Raw genomic sequence first — 22,734 nt, 5'->3', positions numbered from 1 at the left:
ATAACCATTTTATTTCACTTGTCTCCCAGCCAAAGGTTAGTAAAACCTTGAGACAAGGGAGCAAGGGGTTGGGGTGGTTTTCAGCCCCTGACTTACCTCACTGATCATTTGAACAGCTCTTATTCCTGCCACAGGCTGGGGGAGCAAGTGCACACACAGACTGTGTGTCCACATGGAGATTTTGCCAGCCACAAAGTCCAGGAGCAGCCCTCATGAGGATGACACCAACCCACAGGCATCAAGGAAACACTTCCCCAGGACTGGCTATGCACATGGGCATTGTTTCCTTCACTCCAGTGACTGAAAAGCTATGGTGGTCTGAAAGCAGCAAAAGGCAGATCTCTCTGTATAGCAGTTAAAACAGATATAAAAATATCTTGGCCTTCTTACTCGATTTTGAAAAAAGAATGCAGCTGTAAAACCTAGGAACTTGTTGTTTTAACTTGAAAACTATGTTTAAACAAGCAGTGCTCTTTAATTCATATGCTGCAAGGATTTCCTCTTCTGCCTGAAAATTCCTAAATGTACAGCCTTACAGAGATAATCCATTTTTAAAAATAGGTAGCTGAGGCTATTCCCAAGAGGTAGAAGCTTGTGGATTTACAGTGAAACTGATTCCAGTGCAAGAAAAAGGAAACAGATATTCAGGTTCACCTGATATGCACAACACCAGTGACAACTTCTCCACTAATAAAAGACATGACACAATTAGATTGCTAACCTTTCCACATTGGGAGTTTATCAAAAGAGGCCAGGACTTGAAATGGAATGAGAAGAATTCTAAACAGAATTCTCCTATTCTCTACTTTTGTCTGAAGCTCTGTGGAATAAAGACCACCTGCCTCAGATGTAGGTGCAAATCGCCTTGATAGAAAAGCTTTGATATTATAGTAAAAGGTGAGTCAATACTGAGAAGGAGCACTCCTGTGAAAGGTATCACAAGTTAACTAATGGAATTGGGACAGGAAAAGCACTCAGGAGGAACTGAATTAAACCAGTAAAGGTTTTGCACTATTTCTTTGGTATCATGTAATGGGTGCCAAAAGGCAGCAGGGCCAGAACACAAATTACAAACTGGGACTAGAAAAGAGAACAGTTGGCAAATAGAAAAGAGAAAAAGAAAGCCAAGGACAGTAGGAAGAAAAAATGCCAAACAGGGACTTTAAATGGGAAAACAAAACTGATGTTTTTCGCAGTGAGCAAGATGACACAATTTCTACTGCCTTTAAAATAGATTTGAAAACACTACCTATTACAGGGTTTTGGTCCATTTTACAGAGAACATATGGTCCAAATACCAAGCAGATACACTTTCAAAGTAGCCTCAGCCTAAGAGGCATTTGAAATGCCAGGAGGAAAACTGAAGAGCTCCCCAGGTTTAAGTCTTCTGCCATTTGAAGATGCTCACTGGGAACCCACACTGCCACAGCAAGGATCCTCCATGTGTTTGAAGTGCATGAGCTCTGGTGAGGGACAAAGAACAACATTTGCTGTTATTTTCCTGAATCATCTGCTATCCTGTGCTAAGCACTTTAAAACCACCTCTTATGACAAATCAGCCAAGTATCAAGGAACACCCAGTCTAATGGGGAACCTGGAATTCTTCCCAGGCTCCAAATGTGCCCAATGCTGTAAATGAGCGGACAATGCTACCCCAGCTCACTCACCCTGAACAGTCACTGCAGCAATGACTCTTCTCACACCTCCCAGAGAATCTCTGGCAAGTATCTGTATACTAAGCCAGCCAACTTTTCTTTCAAGGCACACAAAGGGCAGGAGATGTTGAGAAAGAACTATGAGGACAGTAAAAAACCCCAAAGAATATTGTATAAATATTTAACATGCTTTTCCCAATCACTACCAAGGTGTATGTAAATCTCCATGTATTATGTAGAGGCAGTGTAATCTGGCTTCATCAAGAGCTGGAGTGGAAGGAATAAAAAAGGAGTTGTGAAGATTTAAGGAAAACTGAAATCTAAGATAACAGTACCACTGGTAAAGAGTATAGCAGCTTCTTTTCTCTAGACTGGCCTCAGAATATCTAATTTTGGTGTTGTTCATCTTCAAGGCCAGCCAGCCACCTCATAAAAATGCAATCATAAGCCATCTATTTCCCCCAGATTCTTAACCAAGACACAGGAAAGGTTCCATTTAAAAATCATTTTATTATTAACATAATCTTCCCATTAAGCCAAGTCTGGGTTCATGTATAAGGAATGTCGGTAAATATTCCATTTGAGGCTTCTTTTTACATATTTCCATTGATAAATAAACTCTGAATTCACATAAAAAAGTTAAACTTAAATAACTAATATATTTTTTTTTGTAACAGGCATACATTGGTAAAATATAAATATTCTTGTACTCAGCCTTTGCTCTAGATAACAGTTAGCCACACATCACAGTTATTAACAACTAAAAACAAGAACTCAACTGATTTTCTGGCCTGGACTAAAATGGAGATGGAAACAGAAAATTCACATTTTGACTTTGGGCCAAAAGAGGTTGAGAGGCAGGAAGACAACAGTTTTATTAACAGCCTTGTTAAAAATAGTCTGCTCTGCCACTGAATCTTAACTTATTCTACAATTGGTAGTCGATTCCATTATAATTTTATGTAACACTCAAGTTTCACTAACAAAATATGGCACATCATCCATGAACAATATAACGATGTTTTAAAACTACCAGGGCAAAACTGCAGGCAATAAGAGTGATTTGGCTCTGGCTCACCACTCTGTCCTCTCAGCCTGACATCAACATATGGTGGCACCTCCCTGCTTTGGCCACTTTCCCACAAAAGAGTGAAGTTTGTTACCTGTGGCTCTGAAGTTTCTCCAACTAACCAGTTACCAGGCAGTCTCACACAGTGGGTTTGCTCACCCAGAAGTCAAGACCAAAAATCTGTTGATGGAGATGCCCTCTCACAGGACCCTGGGGATGATGGTGAAAGGGACCACGGGGCTGCTGGCCTCGAGCTCCAGCGCCGTCAGGAAGCATTCGGTGGCGGCGTCGTCATTGCCTTGAGCCTGCAGCACCTCTCCCAGGCTGTTCCAGACCTCGTGGGCTGTGGAGTTCACCTGGACAGCATCTCTGAGAATCTTCTCTGCCAAGCTATAGCGCCCAAGCTGGTGAAGGATCAGAGCCTGCAAGAAAACAAAGGGAAAATGGCTGAGAATGGCCAGGAGGGCTTTCCTGAAGCTCAAACAAGGTGACTGCAGTGAAATAGGGGTAGGCAGCTCTTGGGCTCCAAGTGTTAGAGTCCGTAATTTTTATTTGTTTTTTAAATTTAAGAAATTACATGATGCAGGACTGGAGCAAGCTACTCCACACCAACAAAGTCAAGTGGCTTTGGACAAGAAACAAAGACTAAGTAACAAAAATTCCACCTATTTGCCAAGAAGCAGGAAGTACCTGGGCTTTTGTGCAAGCTCCTGTTATCTGAAGTCCTAAGGTGTGTGCCCTGTAGTTTTCACACCCTCCCTGTGCATCTCAGCACAGGGATGCTGTAACAAGACTGAGTTCAGCTCAATGGGCAACAACCACAGTGCTTGATTTAATCTGTGGAACAGGAACAGGGACTGATATTGCCCCAGTGATGCACAAAGCACCAGCAGGCACAGAACCTCCTCATGAGCATACTTGTTACATATCCTCTATCTTCCTCTGCAAGATGGGATCCAATTCAACACTACACAATCCAGGGCATGTCCAGAGCCACGAGGATATGGGCTGAATGAGGCCATGGAAATCTCCATCCATCATATTCAGCCATGTTACTGTGCCAGAAAAGTCATGGAATGACCCAGTAAGAGAGCTTTATTTTGGGATTATAATAATCCTAACAATATTATGCATTTTTATATTGTGATTCTGTATTGCAAAACACATATGGAGCACAAATCTTTGTTTTGCAGAGAGGTGTCCCAATTACATGCTTACAGAGGCCTTGTGCATTCTGCCCTCCCAGCCCCCACTCCTTGGACCACCATTTCTTTTATCTCTCTGCACATCTGTCCCTCAAATCCTTATTAACCTAAGCACTGCTGATTAGAAAGTACTGACATTCTATGCAGCCCCTGAATTATCCAGCATACATTTCTGGAATTGTGCCCACCTGGCTGAGTTTCAGCTTGGGAAGACTGTTAACTCCATCCTACAGAACAACTGAGCACACCCTGCTCTGTAGAACAACATAAAGAGTGCTGTACAGTACTGGCAAGTGAATAAATAAATGCAATGCAGGCTAATTTCTAGCAGCCTGCAGATGTTCTCACATAAAGGTGCTAGAGGGCTTTTCTGGGTTTGGACTTTTTCTGAGCTGTCAATTGAGTCAGCATTTTCAGAGCAAGTGAACAGTACTTCCAATACAAAACCTGGATAACTCACAGGGTCAGAGCTTTTTTCCCCTGCAGTGAAGTGATTGGCAGTGACTGGTAGGTATCATATGTGAAACTACAAAAAAATGAAGCATGAAGATGGAATACACAAAGCTGTCACTGCAATGCACCTAACCTTAATAAAATTTAAGTGTTCTTATTCTTCAAGATAAGAAAATTTTCATAAGCCTTGATTTTTTGTTGTGCAGATATGTATATTTTATACTAATTAAACATGTGAATTATTTGAATATTGCTAATACCTTTTTTTTCTTAAATATGCCAGGCCATTTTCCCTGCCTGCTAAGGATAGAAACTATTCCTTTCCAGACCAAAGAAAAACCAAATTTTGCAGATATAAGCCTGTTCATAGGAAGAGACACATATTACATCACATCTGCCCTATTGTGTATGGCAAAAAGGATAGCTGAGGTTTTCCAGGTGATAGAACTAGAGCAAATACTGGCAGTTGGCCTGCTTCTATACTTTCCTAAGAATACAAGCATTAGTGTTGAAATTAGCATTTATAGCAGTAGTGAAGGAACCATTCTTGCAAGGGCAATGAGGCTGCATGCTGGTCCCTCATGTTTTGGGGACACAGCTTTCTCCAGGGAGTGCCTCCTGAAAGTCAGCCTTTCACTGGTGTCTCAGCCTGGGATGGGATGAAGGCTCCTGCCTCAGGTGGTAGCCCTGGGACAACAAGCTTTGCTTCCAAAGGACCGACAGAAAATTACACTTGTTTCATGCAGAGCATTGAAAGGATAGTGACATTTGATCACTGTAGCTGTGGGCTGAACTCAAATAAGTGATCTAGAGAAAGAACACAAAACACTCTCTGATTCATGAACTCTTTCAGAATGATGGTCAGATGTCATGCACTGTAAGTGTCCAGTTTGTAAATCCCCTTCCCAGATGAGTTCATTACAATTCTGAGGCACAGAACATTTCAGATTGTTTGCAGTCCTTGCCTGACTGTGCTCTATTAAGCATTACACACCACAGGCAGAAGGAGCTGTGTCTATCACACAGCAATATCCTTTGGTGACCTCACACCAACACCCATCCAAGAAAACTAACTTCAGTTTACCAGCTGTCAGCATACAACTGCTTTCTGCATTAACTCTTCAGAAAAAAACCTGATCCACTAAAACTAACAACAACAAAACCCACCCAACTGACCCCCTTCCCAAACCAAAATTCCTCTAAGATTTTCCAGAAATTATCAAATTTATATTATTATTTAAATTATCCCAGTCCTTCACTGTGTATATTCCTCTGCTTTCTGACTGGAAACAAAATCTCAAAGCTACCAGTTCGGGCCTTCACCTATTTAACAGCAGATGTACAGGCAACATTTATTTGCAGAATAATGTTAAGTCTTTTGCTTTATGGCTGAAGATGGGCCTGAAAAACACATCAGCTCTGCAGAAACACAGAAGGGTACCTAAGTGGCATATGGTTCACACCTTAAGACTTGGCATGTTACCTTAAAACCTAAGCAGAATGCCTTTTCTGTATATCCTCTCTATAAATCTTTAAGAAGATAAAATATGAGAGGGGATCGGGAACCTGAATCAATTAGAAAAAGTGCTATATAGTAAATGTGCAAATAAGAAGATCCAGTCAACAAAATATAATATAACCAGTAAGTTCCTAAGGCAACCTATTTGTTCTTTGTACATTTAGAATGCTGCAGTACTTGACAGAGGTGTTTAAGACAACTGTTGGCATCTGCAGGAGAAAGCAGGATCTTTCCTGCTACTGCATCTCTTTCACATGAAGGAACAATAAATGTATGACACTTGCTTCTAACACAGTTATAAAAGCCTCTAATGTGTGCAAACCTCTTCATTTTGCAGCTCAGTACAAATGTTGCTTATTACTTTACTCTATGTTTGGTTTGCTGAGAATTTGGGGGTTCCTTTGGGGTTGATTTTTTTTCCTGTTGAATCACTGATCTTCCCTAAGTTGTTAAGGCTTTCACTTTCTCTCTGGTTAGGATGTCTGTGTGTTGCAAACTCTCTATGTGAACCTTATTTTTGTTTTAGCCAGTTCTACATTGTAGAGGTGGATTTTGTAACTCAAAAAACTCCAAGAGAGAACTCTAATGAGAAATGGCACAGGCAGAAAGTGAAGAGAATCTCTGAAGAAAGAAAGAGACTTTTTTATGCCGTCATCACAACCAATGAAACCAGTGCAGTCCGCTGATATTTATCCCAGTCACTTTGAATAATCAACAGTACTCCAAGATCTGTGGAGTTCAGATGCTCTCTGCTCAAGGAAAGGTCAACAGCCCTTTACAGTGCCCAGCCAGAGCTGGGGGTAAAAGGGATTTGGCAATTCTGAGAGCCTCCAGGGCCTCCCAAAGGGGCTTTCTAAAACAGCAACACTGTGAAACACTGTGTGCTGCCCCAACAGGGAGGTGCTGCTGTACCACAGACAGGTTCTATGCAAACTTCACATCCTAACAGAACAAACCCTCTAGGAATTGATCAAAATGGGGAGGAAAGTGCTTCCAACTTTTGCCACAGGTTATTTTCAAGATTTTGACAATTCCTTCCTCACCCAGCCTGGAGTCACAAAGTCTCCCTCTTGTTGGGCAATGATTTTACATGTGTTTCCTCCCTCTGCCATTGCATTTACACTTCATTTTACATTGCCCCACATACAAAACTGCTATTCTTTGCTTATTTCACCCAAACATCTCTTCAAGAACTGTTTTTTACAATGCTCAGTCAAACAGGGTCCATTTGTTCATTAGACAAATGTAAGCATCTTTTAAAAGGAAAACATTCAGATTAATTTGGATTTTCAAGTGGAGCATTACAGTCTTGAAATAAAATTTCCAGTTAGAAAATGCACTATTTTTTCATTACTAAAATATCATGACTCAGAACCTGAACAACATCATACAATAAGCAATTCTATAAAGTCATAATTGATTAAATAAGCATGTAGTGTAGTCTTCACTACAAAGGTATGTTTTTTCTGCAGAAGGGCTTTCTCTCTTTGCAAATTAACCTGTCATAATGATTAACCAAACAGTCAATGCAAAACACATATCTAGACAAATAAACATAGGACTAAAATTCTGTAAATAACTAATTTTTCATTTTGAAAAACAGCTATTAAAAGAACTATTAACACCAGCCATTTACAGCAGTCTACTAAGGTCACTTTTTTATTTGCTTCTAGGCAAATGAGAAGCTGACGTAAATTTTTTTTCCGTGGAACTGACATTGAAAAAATTACAGTCACAGTTATTGCCCATCAACCCAGAGCTTTATCATAAAGTGCTAAACTATATTTGCATTAACTGGAAAAAAAAAGGGTAGAAAGGTAACACTACAAATATCACTGTGGTTTCTTCAGCGTAACCAAAAAATTTGTCTCAAGAGAGCAGATTTCCTTAAGGTTTAACTGTCTGACTCCTTCTCCCCTGTGCCTGAAAATAAACTGTTCTCAGCCTCAACAGAAGCACCACTTGAGATTTTTACCTTTATTCACTTGATATCAAGAGGAATCTTTTCATTTTCTCTGAGTAAAATATAGACTAGAAGTGGGACATGTTCTCAAATGCAAAGAAATTTATTTAAAAGGGAGAAAAAGAGGAACTGTGACCATGAGTCCGTTTGCACTCTTGCATTTTTCAGGGAGGCAGAGAAGAAACCTGGGAAATGGGAGAAATGGACAGAACAAGAACAAGAAATGTGGCTGATTTAACACACAAAAAAGTGCCAGAGATTCTCACCATGGTTAAGAAACAGTCTGTTGACCTACAGAAGTCTCAACTATGGAGATTTGAGTAGTACCAGATACGATATTCATATTAATTTATTCCTGGCAGATCTGTTACATGACTTGTTTGCTAAAAAGCTTCCTATACTTGTATGATACAAATCTTATTTAGCTAAAAAATAGCCCTCAGAGCTAAAAGTTTGCCTTGTAAAAACAACAGCAATGAGAAAACATGAGAAGCATATGAAAATAAAAAATTGACTCATTTTGCTTTTAATGATAAGGGCAGGGAGACAGAAGAACAGTGGCCTGTTTTGCTGATGACTTGCTGAAGCCCAATAAGCTAACAGCTGATAATGTATAAGCAGACAGAGCTATTCAGATGTGGAAAACAATGATTCTTAAAAGCTACAAAAGATTTAAAGAACTCACTACATCCAACTTCACAATAATATCCCAGTTCACTACCTTACTGTTTTAAAGTGGGTCCCAGCCTAAGAGATGATCAACTTTAAGCTGTGAGAAATCAGAAGGACATGCTAGAAACATCCCCTTCCTATCTAAAAACTTCAAAATCAGGGATTATGACCATAAATAGTTACAAAACTCAATGTGCAATGTATGCATTGCAAATCCATATGCAGGGTAATTTTAGCATCAAAAAAACTGCCCCTTGTTACATGCTGCTTTTTCAGCCTATTTTGCAAGTGTTAAGGTGGCTGCTATTTTTAAACAAATCTATCAAACTTGAAGGTTTACCAGAGACTTGACAGTGTTATGCTATAATAATGAAACAGAAGTGTTAGTGAGACAAAATGAGAAGAATTTGCCATGATATATGGAAAAACAAGTAAAATTCTACAGCTGATGCTTTCCAACCTCTGTGATAAAAATACGCATTTTAAATGTAGTCTATAATCAATATTTTACACTTACATAGAGTGAAACGGAACATTATTTATATACTGTGCTTGCCTATTTTCATTTTAGCTGGTGACTTTGTGCTGAAACATGTCCATCTAGTCAAAGTATGACTTTGCATAAGAAATCATTTATAAACTCCTTTCAAAGGCACATGCATCTTGAGTCATTGTGCATAATTATTTTCTGCAAGTACGAAAAGATTGTGACACAGTACATCAGTTAGAAATAAACCATTCCATCAGAAAAATGATGAATAAACATAGTTCTGTATCTGCAGACACAGGTTGCACTTTAATGCAGAGATTTTGAAGGGTGGTGACCACATTATAAGGTTTAAATCCAACTGGACTGGCAACACTACACTTACTTTACAAGTAAAGGTGATAATAAATACCTTTTTTTTTTAAATTGGAAAAGAAACTGCAACTTGTATATTATATAACACATTATAACACATAATATATATAACACATTATATATATAACTTGTTTTCCAAAATGCAGAATAAAAATTACTTATCTTATTTTCTCTAACAAGGAAGTTATTTTGAAAAATAAAAAGCGTATTTCTTCAAATATGGTTTGGATAAAGCTTCCTAGCAGCTCAGTATGGATTTTCTTTTTTAAATGAGAACAACCAGCTAATAATACTACATTTGATCACTCACTAAACCAAACAAAGCAGCTGATGAACAAACCTGTGCCTTGATCCAACCCTTTTGCTCAGAGCCTATCCCAGATCATCACCTGTGCCTCATGTCCCTCTCTGTCTCACCCCTCCCTCCATGCCCAGCCCACCCTCTGTGCTCTCCGTGGCCCTACTGGAGCCCCAGTTTGTTATTTCTCTGCCCTTCCCCCAGTGCTAACATACCCTCTAAGGTATCCAATTGCTTCCCCTGCTGCAAAACACTTGTTGCTAGGAGAAAACCTACTGCTTGGCAACAGATTCTTAAAACAACAACTTTGGCTTTGTTACTCACTGAACTTCACATCACCAGCATGAAATAACGAACCCGTGTGGTTGGGAGTGCATCTCTGTGCTTGTAACTCCCTTGGAAATGACTGACCCCTTCCCACAAGGATGTGATTGCCTTTTAGTTCCCTACTGCTCACAGCCCAGAATGCAGAAAGGTTCAACATTGAAGGTTGTTTTTAAAAACTGCTGATTGCAGTCTTCCACTGAGAGGGAAGCCCCTGGGGGACTTCTCTTCCTATTAAGACAACATATTCCTGCAATAATCTGCTGTAATTTTGATTTACACCTTATGTGAACGTCCTGATAGCTTTAAAAAAATAGCATGACTACCAGGCTACACTGCAAGATTTGACTATATGATTTGACTATAGCAAGCACACTGGAAACAATAAAACACCTTATGATAAAATGAAGCAGTTAGAGACTCCAGAGCTCATTTAACTTTTTACCTCCATCTGAAAATTACATTGAGGGCCTTATTTTATACACTGTGGCTACCAACATAGTAACCCCACAATGGTTCTCCCTTCAGAAGTCAGATGGCTACAGCTGTGGCAAGTACTGCATGACCAGTGGCATCAGGGACTAATTAAGCATAGCCTTAGCCCTCAGATTATGGCCAGTCCTAAATTTGGAGTACTTGTCATCTGGGGCAAATGTTTTACATCTCGTCCCAGGTGTGACAGCATGAGGTGACACTGAAATGTGTGTAGGTCTCTGGATCACCTCCCTCCATTTGGCACCACTGGATCTTCCCTTCCCTCCCTCCCAGCACTGAAGCCACATCATTGTCTTCTCACCCTTCCCACAAACCAGAAATGTGGATTTCCCAGATGTACCAAATACATGCACACAAGTGCATGAAAAGGGGTGCAGGAGATCACAGCTTCACACAGTGCTGTTTATGAAATGGCCCATAGCCATTTCTATATTTTGGTATGTTCTTGTCTTTTGTGATTCATACCCCACCTCTTCCTCTATGTAGACAGCTCATAGATATCAACACATCCCAGTGAGTTCCCTACAGAAATCCTGCCATGTTATCAGTCTCATCTGTAGCTGCATTTCAACACTGCCTGGGTTCAAAGCAAGGCCAAGTTTACCACTTGTGCTTCATACAGAGACTCCAAAGCACTGTTTGTTATTGATGCCATTATTTTTACAGTATTGAGTCAAAGGGTCAGAAGTATAGCAAACTGTATTTCTGTTATTCAAAACCTAGGAGTAACATAGAAGTTTCAATATCCAAAAGAGGAAAAAAAACCCAAATCCTCCAAAAATTACACAAGTACCAAACAGGATAAACAGATCAAGTTTTTGAAGTGAGGAGCCTCAAAGTCACCCCACTGAGTCAATATTCAATTATTTGAGCAAAAGCTGGATTTTTCACAAGAACTGAGGATACCAGGAATTCAGGATCTTTACTCCACTGCCTAAAACTAGGTTTGAGTTTAGAATACCTGAAGGTTCCTGGTTTTGAAAGCTTGTGCTCCATGCAAAACTATTATAATGTCAAGATATTAATGTTTTTCTGTCCACCAGTCAATTAGAGATAGAATTAAAGAATAAATAATTAGAAATAGCAAGCAGTGACTTTTTAAGAAGCTGTTTTTCATTAATGACAGTTCTATACAACCACATTGAACACACTGCATTGTATGTGGCTTCTGGAAATAGTAATTAGAAAAATTGATCAAGTGTTTTAATGAAGAAATCAATCTGAAGTCAGGGGAATAGTTTGTGTATCAAAGGAAAAGCAGAGTTGCAGATCAAGTACTAGGCTCTGTGAGTAAAATTTATAATTAATAGAACTGTCAGAGTCCACATTGAGCTTTGGAGATCTTTCACCAGATTGCCACTGTACTGAAAGCCAGCACTTGTAGTCCATCAGTACTACAGAAACTAGCACTTACTTGTCTGAACTTTTGAGACTATGGAAAAGGAATCAGAAGAGAATAATATTCTTCTGAAGTACCTTTTTGCATTTATGCATGTGCATTTCTCTCAAATATTCTGAAAAATGCTGTATTAAATATTCAAAGTCAGAACTGCGGTATTAGATAAAAGATGACCAATCTTTTCATTACTAAAATAAAACAGAAATTCTCAGATTAAAGCACATCATTCATTTTTTTTATTCCTTTTCCCCTTAGCCAAAGAGAATTCTGCATATAAAAATATGTACATACATATGTTATAGCTATGACTAATGTCACTGTTTCAAAAGTGTTATGACACCACAGCAGCACTTACTACACTGGCACTGCAGTAACCTCTAAGAAAAAGAGATTATTTTTAATTCAGTATTAATAAATATATATGTTTATAGCATCCCCAGGAAACAGACCACTTCCTCCCACACAAACCAGATGTGAAGTGCCATCTGCTGCTGGGGCTCAGCACACTCTGCAAGGGCATCCTCACGGCAGTGTGCACAGCCCTCCTGGCAGGAGAGGGAATGCACCCCCTCTCTGCCTGGCTTCTGAGAGGCAAGGCAGAAGCTGTAGGTAGCTGCTAACCTGCCAGTCTGCCAGGACAGCTGCCAGCAGATTCTCCTTTAAGGGACAGCTATTTTCAGTGTGAAAGAAGGGCCCACACCCTCCCATCTGTGCACCATCAGGCACAGGTCAGAAGAGCCAGAGCCTAACCATTGGATAAGAAAGGACTTCTAGCACTTCCAGAAAAATCAAACAAACACTTCCCTATATATTGACTTACCCTGCACAAAATTGGAAGAAGTTGAACATACTGAAAAATCTACAGAAAAAAGCTTCTGACAACTAAAGGGAGAAGCCCCAAATAGAAGTATTTTGGGGAAAAATTATTAAAGAGCTAAGAATAACATCAACATACCTCAACAAATCAGCTTTTGCTAGTACTGACCTGGAAGTAAACACACTACTATAACTGAAGCATCACCTAAGTTTTATAATTAAATTCCATATAAGCTTATCACATTTTCTCTCAACTCTTTTTTGTGGATTAATGGTTAATTTTTTAACTAAAACTTGCAAAAGTAAGGTATTTTCTATTTAATCAACATCAGATCAGAAGAATCCTCTTAGGTCACTCAATTCTATCTGGACAACCTGACACCAAGATTTCTTGCTCCACATTTTTTAGTCTGAAAGTGCTAGGAATCCTATTCACATCATCTTCTGAAATTTTTCCCTAGCTAGTTTGTTTTCATTTGCTCCAGTGCCAATGCCACTTAGCCTTATTTGGATTATACATATTCCTCCCAAGTTTACAAGGATCATATATTATTATTAAAATTTCCTACTCCTCCCAGAAAGTGCTGCAGACATTTCCAGTGCCACAGTGCTGTGCAGTCACCTCAGCACTGGCCAAGCCACACACTGGGTTTGCCATCCAGCACATCACTCAGGATTTCAAGAGAATCACAGCCCCAGCCTGGGAGGAACCAAAGGGAAACCTCTGCCTTAGTGCACACTGAGGCTTCACTTGCCCCATGGACCAGCCCCAGCTGGTTCCACTGGGCATGGCAGCTTCTCTTCTGGGTACATAAAGCAACCAGTGGAGCACAAACACCACCATTCCACAAGGGAAGGAGAATCTGTAGGCTCACAAAACTAAAGGTGAGACTGCACTCTTGACAAGATCATGATGCTGATAATGGGGACAAGATGATGCCTCATGTTGTGCCCAGCCAGCTCACACACAATTGAGATACAGCTCTGATCAAGTACTACCCCAGCTCTTTGTCCTCCCCAGTCATTTCCATACTCAGTCTTGCTCTTGCATTTCTGAAAATTATTTTATTACTTTCACTGAAGGGTCTCCAAGTCTCACTTTTAATCAAACCTTGCCTTTGTCATGCAACTCTTCTCACTGAGTAGAGGTACTGCATGAACTATTCTAAAATTTTCTGTTAACAAATCCAGTAATATTCAGTGAAGCCTCAGTTATTCCATCAACTAGTTATTCCAGAATTCTGGTCAACTCCTCCATACTCTTCCACCAGCAAGTACTTACCATCATTTCCATACTTTCATTTCAACTGCTAATTTTACCTTTGCCATTCATGATGAATATCACATTCCTGTTGAAGATGGAGGCAAAATATGACTTGCAGTTATGGACTTTTTGTAAGTTTATATCCATCACTGTTCTGATTGACGCTGCATGTTAAATCATATTCTGTGGTTGGTTTATGGCTCTTGAAATACATTTTTCAGACTGTATAATAAATTAGTGCACAAGGTTGGAATCTGCAGAGAAAATGTAATTCCAAATGCAGTTTCTTCCTCAGTCCTCTCCTTTGGTTTACTATTCTCAGCTGACAGGCAGCTGGAATAAACTGGAGCCCTGCTTCCCCAAGTGTAAGAGCCTTGTCCATTTGAGTCACTTTTCTAGTTCACTGGAGCAGAGTTGGCAGGAAGAACAAGAGTGACAGAAAAGGCACTCCTCCACAAAGCTAGGATTTGATCAGAGTAAGCAAACTGGGAAGTTAATGCTCTCTGAGTAAAGAGTGAAATGCAGAGTAGCAGCTTCCACTTTTCAAAGAAGGGATTTTCATGGCATAAGAACTACTAGCATGGGTTTGGTGGGGAAGGTGGGAATTCTGGAATTTAAATGAGCTGCTGAGTCTGAGGTGAGATACAAACATTTCCTACCACCTATTGTGTTAAACAATGGATTAATCTTCATAAAAATATTCAGATATAAATCTCATATTAAATAAAATGTAATCCACACGGCAGAAAGACCACACCTACTCATAACACATCCCTAAATCTTTGAAGCTCGGGCTTTGATTCTGCACCAAATGAGGTGAGTTTGGATGGCCAAACTAAAGCTACCTCATTTATTTTCCAGAGATCGCCAGCTGCTCATACTATCATATCACAATTTTAAAAGGAAATGAAGTTTGACGTGTCAATTACTTTAATAGATCTGACAGCATTTCATACTGTTTTCTACTTTATATCAGAACCAGTTACTTCTGGCAACTGTAACCTACCAACTTGTGGCTAGGCATTCAGTTAATATAACAAAGCACCATCACAGACTGCCTTTGTGTCATAGCATTTCATAGCCCTCTGCTAAATCTTTGGGTCCATGACCCTCACAAAGCCATCTGTTCCAACACTAGTGTGGCTATCACTTTTTCAATGGTCATAAATTAAAAACCAGACAGAATCCCAAAGAAGCTATTGTCAGCTGTCAGGACAAACTGTAATAAGGACCATGGAAAAATGGAAATTGAAATGACTTTGCAGCTGACAGAGGTTCACCTGCTCATCTTTTGAACATTTGTAAACACATGACAATACCTGCCTTAATTTGTTACTTGCACCCATTTAGAAAATAAGGTTGTTTTGTTTTTAAATGAGAGGATGTACTTTTAAAACTGTGTCTTTATTTTAAAATACTTATTTTAAGGTAGCAAAACCCACTAACCATCAGGGACATTTTAATTCAGAAGCCAGGGCAAAATCCATTCTTTTAGTAAGTCAGATCACTTCTGATAGATGGCAAATATTATTAGATGGCAAGCATTCTTCCAAAGTGCTACCTCACACCACCTTTGTCCATGTACATTTAGAGCTTTGCAACCATTTTCACACAGCATATTGTACAGAAGAAATGTTGAATCCACATGATCTTTTTGTTATTTCTATAGCCCTTTACAGATAAGGTCTTTGCATCACACATAATTCACTCTTTCATCTAAACATATTATGCAATGCAGGAATACAGCTAACTAAGCTAATGTAGCACAATACATTATGCTATGTTCTGGAATAATTTTAAACCATCAACTTTTAACAGCACTGACTGCAGTGAAGCCTGGTTTGGGTTTCTAATGACTGTGCCTTACTTCGCTGCAGCTGAGAATTTACAAACACTCACTCTTGTGTGTTTGCTCATACCTAATAAAAATCTGAAATAATGAAAAAGTCTTGGTAGTCTTTCCTCCTGCCTCTATTTTTGTAATATTTGCACAAGCTTTTTTTTTTATCATTCCTTGTTCTGTCCAGATGAAACAAAAGTGTTAAAGAATGATTTTGTATGCCTGATTTCCTAAGGATATTGGTCTTAAGTAGTAAGTTCAATGTATGAGATGTAAACAGTGTATTAGTAGTGGCTGAGGAAGACTGAACACACTGAGCTGCAACAAATAATTTCACCAGCATCACTAATTAAAGACTAATTAATTAAAACCTAGGAAAAAAAACGGAACTCACATGTTAATTTCAGATACATCCATAAAAGAAGCATTTGTAAATTCACTTACAAAGTTTAGTTCCTGGAAGAATAGGAAAGCATTTTAAAACTTTGTGATTTTTCATCAAAGTATTTCGAAAGAAAAAATAGAAAGAATCAAATATCTGCATCCTAAACGGCCTATTAAAGCTCAAGTGGTTTTGGGAAGTGTCTTTCCTTGCAGGGCTTAGCTTTCACCAGTGTGAACAATGTACATGTTTTCATATTTCTGCTAAGTAAGTGCTTTGCTAAGGAATTGCTTTGCTTTGTTCAGCTGAGCAGTACTGAAAGACTGAAGATTTCTTTCAGGTCAACTGCTTTCTGTATAGATACGTGGCTCTTGAATATGAGCACTCCATTTTAACTCTGTGTTTTCTAATATTGCTTTTTCCTTCAATTCTATGCCAGCTCTTAAAAAAGAAAAGCTGCTCCTAAAATCAACTTCAAATCTAATTTAAGAATCAACTTCAAATCTAATTTAAGGGCTATTTCTTGAAAGCCAGCTTCCTTGAAGCATCACACCAGCATCTACCAAAACACAGGATTTCTGAGATTAGTGTGAAAAGCCACACATGTATAAACTACATATCAGAGATTAGCAGAAAGAAGCTGTAATGTGTGATGCAGAAAGTTTTTTCAATTTCCCAAAACTCCAGTAAGTGCATCTTAATACAAAACTACATTCTACCTCAACATCTGGGCAGTAGAATATACTCACAACAATTGTGACAATCCTTTTTCCTTTAGATTTCTATATCCATGTACTTGATATTTAGTCCTGGTTTGAAGTTAACTTTTCTTGAATTTTATCTTACTACCAAGTAAAAATGTAAGATAAGAAACAAAGATTTATAGAAGTAGTTTACCTTTATCACCTATAAAAGTATGTTACTAAAAACCAGTGCAATGCTTAACTGAGCTCTCAAAACCAGAGCGAAAAGTAATCTCAGAAACAATGTTCTGATGCCTCAGGTAGTTCTGAACCAGTCTGCTATCCAGCCATCTCCTGCACCAAGCATCTCAGCTGCAATGACTTGGGAAACAATATGTTCATTGAGCAAATCCAACACTGACAAATCTTCCATAGAGGAGAGAACTGGGAGAGAGATGTAGGTATGTGATGTATTATTTAAGAGTATTGAAAGTGAATGATACACACGAGGACCTCATTTTACACAGCTGAGCTGAACGGCTATCGAGGAGATGCCACAGATCCCTTCACTTAAACTGCAGGCAAAGGCAAGAACTATCAAATATGTAATTTTCACTGATAATCAATTTTCAATGATAGAACTGATTTAATAATCTACATTTTAATAGGAGGTCCATCAGGGAGAGTACTAAATTCAAATATCGTAAGGGAAAGTCCTCCTAAAAGTCTGCCAATCATTTGCAAGTCAAAACCCACAAAGGACACTCCACAGGCTCCTTTCAGCAGGCAGTGGGAATACTGATACAGGACTGACACTGGAGATGCCTATGGGGAAAATGATTTTCTTCACATTGCAAAGGCACTGGAAAGAATAATCACAGGAATTAAATGTGAGTCCCATGAATGTGATGTTCAGAATGAGAAATCAGGAGGTTTGTACTGTATATAAAGCCAGGTATGTCACAGCACCTACAGCACCACAGCACCTTCAGTTTCCCCATTTCTTACTGGGAATACATGTTCAGGGCCAAACATATTTGAAACTTAACATGTTGAGCACTCAGAATTATTATGAAAAAAATACTATAACCTTTTAAAAATATCTAAATTTTTGATTTAGAAAAAGAATAAAAAAGATTTGAGCTATTGTCTTACTGTCTGACATACCAACTCTTAGTTGCCATAACACTTGCAAATGCTCAGCTTAGCCACTTACTTTTTATTCTTCCAAATTTCTTCAGATACGTAAATATCCATGCCTGAAAATATAATAACTATAACTAATGGCATTTTTTTTCAAATCCAAGAGTTTTTTGCAAAGCTAGTGTTTTAACAAAACATACAGACTAGAGTCATGATTAACTGGTGAAACTAAAGAGCCCTTAACTCTTGGCTCTCTATAAAGTCCACACATATTAGTATCAAAATTTAAAAGGCGTAGATCAACACTGTACTGCTGACTGAAAAAGTGATGAAAGCTGAAAATAGCTTTCTGTTTTCAAGTTCATCATTACTTAGTCTCATTCATGATGTACTTTTCCACCCATCTCAGATTAACCAGGTTGTTTACCATGATAGAAGTAGCATTAAAAGCATTAACAACTCTAAATCTGCAGTCAGTTTCATTCAGAGAAGACACTGGCCTTCTCCAGTGAGATGAAGTACACAAAGTGGCCAGAGAGCATGTCTCCTCTCCCCTGCTGAGAAATCAAGAGATGGCAGATTTCTGAATAGCATCACCACATAATTTTCTTCAGGCCATTTGTTGCTACTTGTTGAAGAGAATATACTCTAATAGGAATAATAATGGAAAAATAACCATCACACCTTCTAAATAAACACAGTTTCCAGAGATGCACAAAACCCACTTCAGATTTTCCCACAAATTAAAGCTCCTCAAAGTAACTGCTTTCTCTTTAATAATTTGTTCATCTAGATTAAACACATAACTTGACATAAAATATAGTCCATCACTAACCTTAAAGGCCAATTCCCTAACTCCATCTAGCACAAGTTTGCTACCAGAAAACGCAGTCTATTTTAAAAGAAATCTAATCTAGGAGAAAATATATTATGCTATTCACACATAGTAAGTTGGTTGAATTCTTCCAAAGTGCAAGGTGGAACTCATCTTTAAACAGTAGACTCATGAGCAGGGGAATTACTGCTTAAGTATAAAACTGGTTAGAAGAGAAGCTAAGCTTCAGCAAATGGAAAAGAGGTGTTCAAATAAAATTTAAAATGAGATGAGCTGAAGAGGGAGAGATAGACATAAGAAGACTGCTCCAGACTGGGGATTTGCAGAAAAAACTCTGAACCAGAGCAGACAACTTATCTGGGGAATACAGCTGCTTGACATAACCCTGCAAAAATGAGGATTAAAATTATTTCCTGGGGGACAGTTGCTTCCAGATCTCCAGTTTTGCATGAAGGTAAGCCACTTTTTGCTTGATAAGGATAAGATAAAGCACAATTTTCAAGAACAAATTGTTTATAGTTCCTAGTCAGAAAAAAAGAATTATAATTGATTAGGTAACTTCTGGTCCTCTCAAGAGCAGTCTGTTTTCTCAGGAAATAGCTTCTGCCAAAGCAAGTAAAGCTCCCCTGTGAGAAATACAAAGCAAAAAGCAAAAGATCATTTAACCAGTGCATAGAAATGCACTGAAAACTGCATGAGATTTATAGCAAAATACATGCACTGATAACTGCTGCACCAGTTTATAATAATAGGTTATTCTAAGAGAGACTGAGAAAGAGTCAGGGCTCAGACACCTGGTGTGGTGCTGCAAGTTTCTGACACTCATTTACTCACCACCTCAACTAAGCCACATGGAATGGTTTATCTCTTTCACATTGCTGTTGATGGTAGTACTCACTTATATTTCACCAATTTGCAAAGTTATACAGCACAAGAAAAGAAAAAGAGAGACAACATGTGTAGACGATCGCAGGCTTCAAACGTCCTGTAGCTAAAGAGTTCTTACCTACAGAATTCTACAACACAGCCTTTCTCAGGAGAAGGAAAATAAAATATCTCTTGTTGATTTAAAGATGAGGATGGCTACTCTCTCAAAGCCTTTTTCCCATTCTTTATGTTTAGGACCCTCCCATCCCAATCCTTAATAATATTTCTTTATTCATTATATGAAATTCAATTATAAGTGATTAGATGCCAGATGTTACCTACAAGCAAAGCATACCAGGTGCTACATAACTTTTATTGCTGTGTAAGTTCTCAGCCCCAGCTATACTTTAATAAATTCAATGAGCACAAAAATGCCCAGGGAACCAAAATAATCATAATTAGCTCAGTGCATACTTCAGCAGAATGACCTAATTTAAAAAGTGTTTTGCAAAGCAATTCTCATATTGAAAGGCAATTACACAGAGCAAAATAAAAATAGAACTTTTGAGATCCATGCAAAAAAGCACCAGCAAGTTATCTATGAAAAGGGATGTAAGAGACTACAGAGGATAGCAGGGAAGAGCACATATTTTCAATTTTTTCCATGCCTTCTCTCTTTTCCTTTTTGTTCTTTTTTTGAAAATAAGGAGAACTTAAATATCAAGAACAACTATTAGCACTTCACTGGCACTAGGCCTCCTGGCCATTTCCTGAATTACTAAGACTACTGACATTTTCCTTATGTTAAATTAGTCATCCTTGTTAATGTTTTTTTATTAGTATAAATCTGTATGTTTTACATTCTATTTTAGGCAGCCAGTTACCCAGAAAAAAAGCAGAGAGGAAAAGGGATGTCAACAAAACCCATCTGTCAATGACTTTTATGTAGTCAGCCCTCCAGAGGGTAAAAGGCATAAGAAGCTGGAAAGAGTCTGGAAAGACTTTTAACGGGAATTACCCTTTCTAAAACCTACCAAAAAAAAAAAAAAAAAAAAAGCCCAAAAAATGAAATTTTTTTATGCTGTGATCAGATGCTTTTACAATTTTGCTGGCTCTTTATCATCTCTACTTAGTACTACAAAAGAGATACTTCCCATGTAAAAACGGTAAAGAGCAACAAATATTTTGTTTTCTTTAAATAATATTAGACACGTATCTGTCTATAGGAGCCTCAATGCAGATAATTAAGGTATGCTTGAACATTTAAGAAAAACATTGAGAGAGACAGAAGCCCAAAAACCAAATTTCTGGAGGTCCCAACTCAGCCTTTTCAGTTGCACTGTTTTGCTACTGACACTTCTGTATGCAAAGACAATAAGATGTATCCAAAATATTAAGGCAGATTTGTAGGACAGAATATATGTATAGATACATACATGTGGAAATTTTACATGCATATAGTTGAGTGACATCATTTGAGAAAGGTATATTAATCTCTTGCACCTTCCTTCCATGATTGCTATGGATAACGTACCATGGAAACAAGAGAAGAAAGAACAAAATTTGTGCTTTATAGATTTTTACCACTGGTAAAAATACAATAAGTCTTGCATAACAGGAAAATGTAACAAGACTTTGTCCACAAAGTGTTCCCATTGTGTTTCCTAACACAAATCATTACTTCTATCTACAAACCTTGCCTTGCTTGCATTCCTAGAATGACAGGACGACAGAAGTAGGAAGGGAACTTAAGATTCTCTACAGCCAAACTTGATATAGAGTTACCTACAGTGGGTTGCCAAGGGCTGCCAGATTTTGAGTATCTCCAAAGATGTGAGACCCCCACAAACTCTTGGCAAGTGGATGCATCTTACATGTGCATCTAAAATACTGTCACCATCACACAAATGCTATCTCACCATGCTCCTGTTCCTGTCAATTACCTGAAACAGTGTAGGGCAGGGAATCCCAGCTCAGGTGCTTTGTTATGATGGCTAGAAAACCAAAGCCCTGTTCCAGACTGGGCCATCGTGATCCTTGGATTTTTTCCTCAAATTGAAACTATACTTGGTTGCTACTTCCAAAATTATAATATTTGATCCATAGTTGCTGTATATGAAGTGAATTAATAATAGCTCAGTTTTGAGTACAGAACCCGATTCAAAGACTTTATCCTATAAAATGGGAATCAAAGCTTGAGATGAACACTACTTATATTTCAAAAACAGAAAACAAAGATTCTTAAAATCTTCCAAGCAAAGAGAAGGAACTTTGGAGTAATACTGCACATTGCAGACTGACCTGCTTCAGCAGCAAATTGTCATGAATTATCTGGTGGGTGAAATTTTATCAGTTCCACACAATACAATAAAACAGTGGAATGATTCGTGACCTGCCAAATAAAGAGCAGTAACTCTAGCCAAAGCATCCCTTCCTTCTGCCAGCATCTGCCACTAATTAATTTTCCACTTTTTAAAATGGGAACAAACAGAAGTGATAAAATGGTTTCTGGCAAGCTGTGCCTGAATAGATAAACTGTGGAAAAATCTATTACACAGATAACACGAAAACAGAAATTTAAAGCTGAGATTGTGGGCAAAAATCCTTCTGCTAAAAAACCCCTACAATCAAAAAAAAAAAAAAAAGAATAAAAAAACCCAAGAAACCCCAAACAAACAACCCCCAAAGTTAAAAAAACCCAAACAAACAACAAGCCTAACTTTCTGAGCCTTTAAGTGTTTCGGGGTGGTTTTTTTTTTGATCTACTTTTAAATTAACTTTCCTGAGATTTCTATTTGAAAGAGTTTCTCTCTGTATTCAGAAAGCTGCCTTTACCATTGCAACTAGATTCTCAATAAATAGTACACCTCACCAGCTTAGTTTCTCCATATGAGTCCAGTTCCATTCAATGCAACTACTGTGCATGCAGCACAAAATCAGATTGGCTTTTGCATCTTCTGCTCCTCAGATTGTCTAAACCAAACACCCAT

At 38.4% G+C, this 22,734-nt stretch overlaps 1 protein-coding gene across 3 annotated transcripts in view; it reads right to left on the bottom strand.

The window, feature by feature from the left end:
• Positions 1 to 2,145: 2,145 nt before the first annotated feature.
• The window catches only part of TTC7B (tetratricopeptide repeat domain 7B), a 118,501-nt gene continuing 97,912 nt past the window's right edge, over positions 2,146 to 22,734 (bottom strand). For all 3 annotated transcript variants that reach the window (XM_071426630.1, XM_071426628.1, XM_071426629.1), the window contains one exon: positions 2,146 to 3,146. In XM_071426630.1, coding sequence (XP_071282731.1) covers positions 2,925 to 3,146 — 222 coding nt within the window. In that variant the 3' untranslated portion in view covers positions 2,146 to 2,924. The remainder of the gene's footprint in view (positions 3,147 to 22,734) is intronic.

The sequence above is a fragment of the Agelaius tricolor genome, unplaced genomic scaffold (assembly GCF_023055355.1).
Source record: "Agelaius tricolor isolate 1412-34295 unplaced genomic scaffold, bAgeTri1.0.p SCAF_5, whole genome shotgun sequence".
Taxonomy (NCBI): domain Eukaryota; kingdom Metazoa; phylum Chordata; class Aves; order Passeriformes; family Icteridae; genus Agelaius; species Agelaius tricolor.
The sequence above is the reverse complement of the archived record's forward strand: the minus strand, read 5'-3'. Positions and strand labels throughout refer to the sequence as shown.